Here is an 8,385-nt window from a genome sequence, read left to right as displayed (position 1 = left end):
GTTTGAGGTTAGGAGTCACTCCTGTTTGAGGTTAGGAGTCACTCCTGTTTGAGGTTAGGAGTCACTCCTGTTTGAGGTTAGGAGTCACTCCTGTTTGAGGTTAGGAGTCACTCCTGTTTGAGGTTAGGAGTCACACCTGTTTGAGGTTAGGAGTCACTCCTGTTTGAGGTTAGGAGTCACTCCTGTTTGAGGTTAGGAGTCACTCCTGTTTGAGGTTAGGAGTCACTCCTGTTTGAGGTTAGGAGTCACTCCTGTTTGAGGTTAGGAGTCACTCCTGTTTGAGGTTAGGAGTCACACCTGTTTGAGGTTAGGAGTCACTCCTGTTTGAGGTTAGGAGTCACTCCTGTTTGAGGTTAGGAGTCACTCCTGTTTGAGGTTAGGAGTCACACCTGTTTGAGGTTAGGAGTCACTCCTGTTTGAGGTTAGGAGTCACACCTGTTTGAGGTTAGGAGTCACTCCTGTTTGAGGTTAGGAGTCACTCCTGTTTGAGGTTAGGAGTCACTCCTGTTTGAGGTTAGGAGTCACTCCTGTTTGAGGTTAGGAGTCACTCCTGTTTGAGGTTAGGAGTCACACCTGTTTGAGGTTAGGAGTCACTCCTGTTTGAGGTTAGGAGTCACACCTGTTTGAGGTTAGGAGTCACTCCTGTTTGAGGTTAGGAGTCACTCCTGTTTGAGGTTAGGAGTCACTCCTGTTTGAGGTTAGGAGTCACACCTGTTTGAGGTTAGGAGTCACTCCTGTTTGAGGTTAGGAGTCACACCTGTTTGAGGTTAGGAGTCACTCCTGTTTGAGGTTAGGAGTCACTCCTGTTTGAGGTTAGGAGTCACTCCTGTTTGAGGTTAGGAGTCACTCCTGTTTGAGGTTAGGAGTCACACCTGTTTGAGGTTAGGAGTCACTCCTGTTTGAGGTTAGGAGTCACTCCTGTTTGAGATTAGGAGTCACACCTGTTTGAGGTTAGGAGTCACTCCTGTTTGAGGTTAGGAGTCACTCCTGTTTGAGGTTAGGAGTCACTCCTGTTTGAGGTTAGGAGTCACACCTGTTTGAGGTTAGGAGTCACTCCTGTTTGAGGTTAGGAGTCACTCCTGTTTGAGGTTAGGAGTCACTCCTGTTTGAGGTTAGGAGTCACTCCTGTTTGAGTTTAGGAGTCACTCCTGTTTGAGGTTAGGAGTCACTCCTGTTTGAGGTTAGGAGTCACACCTGTTTGAGGTTAGGAGTCACACCTGTTTGAGGTTAGGAGTCACTCCTGTTTGAGGTTAGGAGTCACTCCTGTTTGAGGTTAGGAGTCACTCCTGTTTGAGTTTAGGAGTCACTCCTGTTTGAGGTTAGGAGTCACTCCTGTTTGAGGTTAGGAGTCACACCTGTTTGAGGTTAGGAGTCACTCCTGTTTGAGGTTAGGAGTCACTCCTGTTTGAGGTTAGGAGTCACACCTGTTTGAGGTTAGGAGTCACTCCTGTTTGAGGTTAGGAGTCACTCCTGTTTGAGGTTAGGAGTCACACCTGTTTGAGGTTAGGAGTCACTCCTGTTTGAGGTTAGGAGTCACTCCTGTTTGAGGTTAGGAGTCACTCCTGTTTGAGGTTAGGAGTCACTCCTGTTTGAGGTTAGGAGTCACTCCTGTTTGAGGTTAGGAGTCACTCCTGTTTGAGGTTAGGAGTCACTCCTGTTTGAGGTTAGGAGTCACTCCTGTTTGAGGTTAGGAGTCACACCTGTTTGAGGTTAGGAGTCACTCCTGTTTGAGGTTAGGAGTCACTCCTGTTTGAGGTTAGGAGTCACTCCTGTTTGAGGTTAGGAGTCACTCCTGTTTGAGGTTAGGAGTCACTCCTGTTTGAGGTTAGGAGTCACTCCTGTTTGAGGTTAGGAGTCACTCCTGTTTGAGGTTAGGAGTCACTCCTGTTTGAGGTTTTGCAATTACAACATTGCATCCATGAATATTCTTTTTATTTTCTTATTATTTCTCTTCACATCGACAACATTGAAAAACCAACATAAGAGCACTGGTATAACATTAAATATATGACTTATAATCAAACGTGTTTAAATAACATCGATAACAATACACATAACATGACAGAATATAATTTGCAATTTACCTAGATAATACAAGGTTCAAGGTTGATTTTTAAATGCCATATGAGTAATGAAGAAGTGCATACAGCCATTCACACCTTAGTGAGAGTGTTAAGTAACAGTTCATATCTTGTTCAGAGTTGGCTCAGGTTGGGTAGGCTTCGTTAAGTTGCATTAAAATTATTGTGTTTGTTTTGTAGTTTTTTTTTTTTTTTTTTACATCCCTTTCCTGCAGTCAAATTACCAAATTGCCCTCTAGTGGCCTCATGGGTGGAATGTAATTCACATTTTTCATAATACATTATTTTAAATACACTGAAAATCCGGTGTTTCTATGTCCAACGGCTGTATTTCAACTTATGTGATGTACATAAAGTGTAATATTGGGATGCAAGCTCAAAAGGTAATACATTTCAACTCTATATCTGACATGGTACAAGTGTCTTCTCTTTTTTTAAGCCCATAACCATGTGTGTGAGACGTATACTATTGTTTCAAAGTAGATTTGTTTCAGACTACCCAGAATCCCTCTGGCCCTGATTTTAGACCACTGCAGTAAATGTCATTCAAAAATTCCAGTATATGACCTTAAATACAATATTGGATGCATGCAATCATCCTTTTTTTTTGTGAGAGTTCTTTTTTTTTGAGTTAACAACCAGTGCTATTCAGGGACAATATTGACAGTAAAAATATGACAAAATAGTTTAGTGGACTTAATGTGTTGTGAAATCTGCTGTGAATGTATTGTAATGTCTTTAATATGGTATTACTGCCTTTATTTTGCTCGAACCCAAGGATCTGTAATAAATACAAATAGAAATGCTGTCATTGTTGGTATCCTTGTTGAATGTGATGAAAATTGTTAAACGAGAGGTGTTTTTAGACAGACATCTATGACAAGAAAGGACAAAACACAAAACGTGTGACATTTGATAGAGAGAAAACTACGAGGAGCATAAAAATAATAACTATTTGTAACAACTCATTACTGAATGTCTTAGGGCCACAGGTGAGGTGTTATAACAAGTCATTACTGAATGTCTTAGGGCCACAGCTGAGGTGTTATAACCACTCATTACTGAATGTCTTAGGGCCACAGCTGAGGTGTTATAACCACTCATTACTGAATGTCTTAGGGCCACAGCTGAGGTGTTATAACCACTCATTACTGAATGTCTTAGGGCCACAGCTGAGGTGTTATAACCACTCATTACTGAATGTCTTAGGGCCACAGCTGAGGTGTTATAACCACTCATTACTGAATGTCTTAGGGCCACAGCTGAGGTGTTATAACCACTCATTACTGAATGTCTTAGGGCCACAGCTGAGGTGTTATAACCACTCATTACTGAATGTCTTAGGGCCACAGGTGAGGTGTTATAACCACTCATTACTGAATTCTTAGGGCCACAGCTGAGGTGTTATAACAACTCATTACTGAATGTCTTAGGGTCACAGGTGAGGTGTTATAACAAGTCATTACTGAATGTCTTAGGGTCACAGGTGAGGTGTTATAACAAGTCATTACTGAATGTCTTAGGGCCACAGGTGAGGTGTTATAACAACTCATTACTGAATGTCTTAGGGTCACAGCTGAGGTGTTATAACCACTCATTACTGAATGTCTTAGGGCCACAGCTGAGGTGTTATAACAACTCATTACTGAATGTCTTAGGGTCACAGCTGAGGTGTTATAACAACTCATTACTGAATGTTTTAGGGCCACAGGTGAGGTGTTATAACAACTCATTACTGAATGTCTTAGGGTCACAGGTGAGGTGTTATAACAAGTCATTACTGAATGTCTTAGGGCCACAGGTGAGGTGTTATAACAACTCATTACTGAATGTCTTAGGGTCACAGTTGAGGTGTTATAACCACTCATTACTGAATGTCTTAGGGCCACAGGTGAGGTGTTATAACCACTCATTACTGAATTCTTAGGGCCACAGCTGAGGTGTTATAACAACTCATTACTGAATGTCTTAGGGTCACAGGTGAGGTGTTATAACAAGTCATTACTGAATGTCTTAGGGCCACAGCTGAGGTGTTATAACAACTCATTACTGAATGTCTTAGGGTCACAGGTGAGGTGTTATAACCACTCATTACTGAATGTCTTAGGGTCACAGTTGAGGTGTTATAACCACTCATTACTCTCTGTCTTAGGGTCACAGCTGAGGTGAGTAGTTAGTAGTAGCCTACTTTGGATAACATTCTCAGTCTTCATCACTAGTCATGACTGTTGATTATAATACCTGCTGGTGAGTGTGGAGAAAATGTTGTTTACGTCCTGAATGGCACCCTATTCCCCATATAGTGGTTATGAGGACAGGCCTACTCTCCTCCTAACCCCATCCCAACCCTTCTCTCCAGTCCAGGCCCACTGTCCTCATAACCCCATCCCAACCCTTCTCTCCAGCCCAGGCCCACTGTCCTCCTAACCCCATCCCAACCCTTCTCTCCAGCCCAGGCCCACTCTCCTCATAACCCCACCCCAACCCTTCTCTCCAGTCCAGGCCCACTGTCCTCTAGTTCATTGTCTGAGTAGGAACCATGAGAACTATAGCTGAGCTCTGTAGCAGTGTGCCTCAGGAAATGTTTAGGGCGAGACACTAAACCCACTCCAGCTCCTACGGTATCAGCACTTAACACATCATCTTCTTCCCCTGCTTCCAGATCCTCCTCATCTTCATCGTCCGGGGTACCAGAGTTGCGGGTGTCTCCAGACCCAGTATTGCTGCCCTGCTTCACCCCGTGTGGGCAGTCGGAGTCACCTTGGCCCTTGATTGCCTGCTCTTTGGCCTTGCGGCTCCGTTTCCACTTCATACGCCTGTTCTGGAACCAGATCTTCACCTGAACGGAATCGGAACACAAAGTCAGAACTGAACACGACAGTTACACGAGGATAAACATGTCAGTCAAACAAACCTGCAGCTGCATTTTAGTGGGGGTCTAAAGTTTAGGACATGAATAAACATTTATCCAACTGTTATCTCTATGGGACCGCAGATGGATATGAGCTATGTAACTAAATCTGGAGCAATATTTCTTGTGCATGGTCCCCCATGACACATGAAATAATAAACTTTTCACACAATTGCACAAAAGGATTGAAAATCAGTTCAGGGATCATCATCCTCACCTGTGTCTCTGTGAGCATGAGAGAGGTGGCCACCTCAAAGCGTTTAGGTCTGGACAGGTATTTGTTGAGTTTGAACTGGTTCTCCAGCTGTAGTAGTTGCTGGCTGGTGAAGGCTGTTCTGGGCCTACGACACTTCCCCATCAGACTAGCCTGAGGAGAGGCTAGAGTGGAGACCATGAGAGAGAGGTTATTATCACATGTTAAACTACTACTACTACTAATAATAATAATAGTTATTATAAAATAATTATAATGATAATAATCTATGGTTTATTTATGTGTACATGTGTTTATGTTTTTTTAGGTTCTTGCTCTTCTGTAAGAGGAGGAGGAGGATGGAGCTGAAATATAAACGTTTTCATCTTTAAAAGCTTCTGATAATATCAGTTTAATTGGACTTTGGTTTACAGTTGTCCTGAGGACAGGGTGATATGGCTTTAAGCAGGGCTATAAAACTCAACAGAACTCGGGGACTTTGTTAATGAAGTGGAATTACTGCATCAGGTGTTTCTTTATTGTCTATTGTTCAATCTCACACTTGGCTATCGCCTATTAATTAAAATGTTATTTATGACTAAGGTAAATCATTACAGACAAAGACACAGGTAAATCATTACAGACAAAGAGACATGATTGTGGTTCAAGATAAAATAGGCTGCTGGTTCAACGACACTCAAGATCACCTGAAAGATGCAATGACAACTTATTTTTTTTTGTGTTTGACTGCTTATTTTTGTGTAATTTAAAAAAAAATATTAATCTAGATAATATCTGCATTTAAAACGAATAATTTACAAATCCATTATTTTAAATATTTCAGAAAAAAGGAAGAGCAAGATATGAAAGGAATATTTTATTTTTTTACAATATCCCATTTCACGAGTCCTCCTACAATGTAGTAAATTCGACATATTGTTCAACGAAATTATAACGGCTAAATAATTAAATGAAAATATCGCGAAATTATGCAGCACCAATACAGTAATTAGGTTTAATAAGCAAGAGACAATAATTTCAATAATTTATTTACAACTACTTTATTTTCACACAATATATTTTATAGCTATTATGAACAGTGTTAAAGAGAGATACTTCAATTATATTCAAAGAATTAGAAATGGGACGCCTGAAGGTTACTTGCCACCATAGTCACCGAGTCTTGGTATGATCATTCCAGCTCTAATCCAGTGTTCTAGCGGAAACCCAGCCATAACTGCTGCCTTTAGGTGCTCCGGGTACGGCTGGGCGAAACCCGGATAGGCGAAGGCAGTGTGCTGCCCACCCAGAGCCGCGACGGGGTACATGTGGGTGGGATACATTCCAGGGATGGCTCCCTGAGACAGCTGGGTCAGTCCATGGTGAGAGAAATTCAATAGACCCGGTTTGGGTATAATTCCGGTCTGAATGTGGATACCGCTGGTGGTCCTCCGCGGGGATGGGGTCTCCGACCGGCGGCACGAGAATGGGTTGTCCTCAGAACACAGTCCCGGGGAGCTGTCTCGGTCCACCCGGTGCGCCAACAGCGCGTCGATTCCAAAGTTCTTAGATTTCGCCATTGTGTACTTTTCCTGAGACTTTACACCAATTCAAATTATTCTTCTGGGTTATAATTGCTGGATTAGAGTTGTTTTAAGCGAAACGAAACAGCATCTCATCCAGTTTTAAAACACGACTTTTTGTCTAATGTTTCAGTTTTTTTCTAAATAAATAATAATAAAACGTTACGTTATTACTTTCTTGACAATATCCTTTTTTCCTCTTTTGTTATAATTTGTCCGGCCGTGCCGTGCGGTGCCAGTCGCTCCTCTGCTTCCTTTGCGATTCGTCTCCACCTGAAACTGGCAACTTTTCTCACAACGCTCTGCAATTGAACCTCGGAAATGGATAAACGGGATCCTTGGGACGTCCCAACTCCGTTGACCCTCCCCAAACCCGTCTCCCCAAACCGGCCTGTGATTGGCTCATCTTCTTCCACTAATTGGTCTTTTGACCAATCAGATCAGACAAAAGATCAGAATTAGTCTGCCTGTATAACACAGCACGGGCAGGACTTTATAGAAGGTGTCAAACTGATTCCATGGAGGGCCGAGTGTCTGCAGGTTTTTGTTTTTTCTTTCAATTAAGACCTCGACAACCAGGCGAGGGGAGTTCCTTACTAATTAGTGACCTTAATTCATCCATCAAGTACAAGGGTGGAGCGAAAACCCGCAGACACTCGATAGCTGAAAAAGTCTTTATTAGGCCTATATAGGAGATAAAACAAATAGTTAAAGTAAAAAACAGTCTTCCATCCGTGACATCACAGTGATTTCTTTCCATAATAGAAAATATCACAATGCCCTTAACAAAATACAAAACAACCCAAGGGAGAAAGATGAAGCTCAAATGTCGTTTTGGAAATGTATTTGTCACCTTTCGAAGAAGCAGCAGCCTAGAAATACTACGAGCTTGTGCAGTGAATGAAAAGCCTATATAATTTAGATTCTGAACAAGCATAACGCATTCCTGCTGTCCATTGTCATTCATCTTTTTTTGATAGATTCTAGACCTTTCCATTTAAAAATAAATTAAAAAATACAGCATTTTGATTGACATGTAAACAAATTCTGTCGTCAAGAGGAAGACGTCGCCTAATAACCAGTGTAATAATTAACGTTAACGTTTGTTGATTCCATTTTTTGACTTTGTTGGGTGCATAAGACCAGTGGTGGAAAAAGTACCCGATTTTCATACTTGAGTAAAACTAAAGATACCTTATTAGAAAATGGCTCAAATAAAAGTGAAAGTCACCCAGTAAAATTCTACTTGAGTAAAAATAAAACACTATTTGGTTTTAAATATACTTAAGTATCAAAAGTACATGCTTAAGTATCAAAAGTAAAATTAATAGTATAAATGATTTCAAAGTCCTTATATTAAGCGAACTAGACCACACGATTGTGTTGTTTTTGTTATTTACGGACAGCCAGGGGCACACTCCAACACTCAGACCTTTACAAACAAAGCGTTTGTGTTTAGTGAGTCCTCCAGATCACATGCAGGGATTTTCTCTATAAGTGCGTGAATTAGGCCATTTTTCTGTCCTGCTAAGCATTCAAAATGTAACGAGTACTTTTGGGTGTCAGGGAAAATGTACGGAGTAAAAAATACATTATTCTCTTTATGAACGTAGTGGA

The 8,385-nt window shown here is 41.4% G+C and overlaps 1 protein-coding gene across 1 annotated transcript; it reads right to left on the bottom strand.

Moving 5' to 3' along the window:
- Positions 1–2,700: 2,700 nt before the first annotated feature.
- On the bottom strand, positions 2,701–7,334 carry LOC115161433 (motor neuron and pancreas homeobox protein 1). Its single transcript, XM_029712408.1, has 3 exons — positions 6,363–7,334; positions 5,210–5,370; positions 2,701–4,920 (listed from the first exon to the last, which is right to left on the bottom strand). The coding sequence occupies exons 1-3, from the start codon at positions 6,763–6,765 to the stop codon at positions 4,549–4,551; spliced, it is 936 nt and encodes a 311-aa protein (XP_029568268.1). The 5' UTR covers positions 6,766–7,334; the 3' UTR covers positions 2,701–4,548.
- Positions 7,335–8,385: the final 1,051 nt, after the last annotated feature.

This window comes from Salmo trutta, chromosome 24 (assembly GCF_901001165.1).
Source record: "Salmo trutta chromosome 24, fSalTru1.1, whole genome shotgun sequence".
In the NCBI taxonomy this organism is placed as follows: Eukaryota; Metazoa; Chordata; class Actinopteri; order Salmoniformes; family Salmonidae; genus Salmo; species Salmo trutta.
This window is presented reverse-complemented; position numbering and strand designations above follow the sequence as displayed.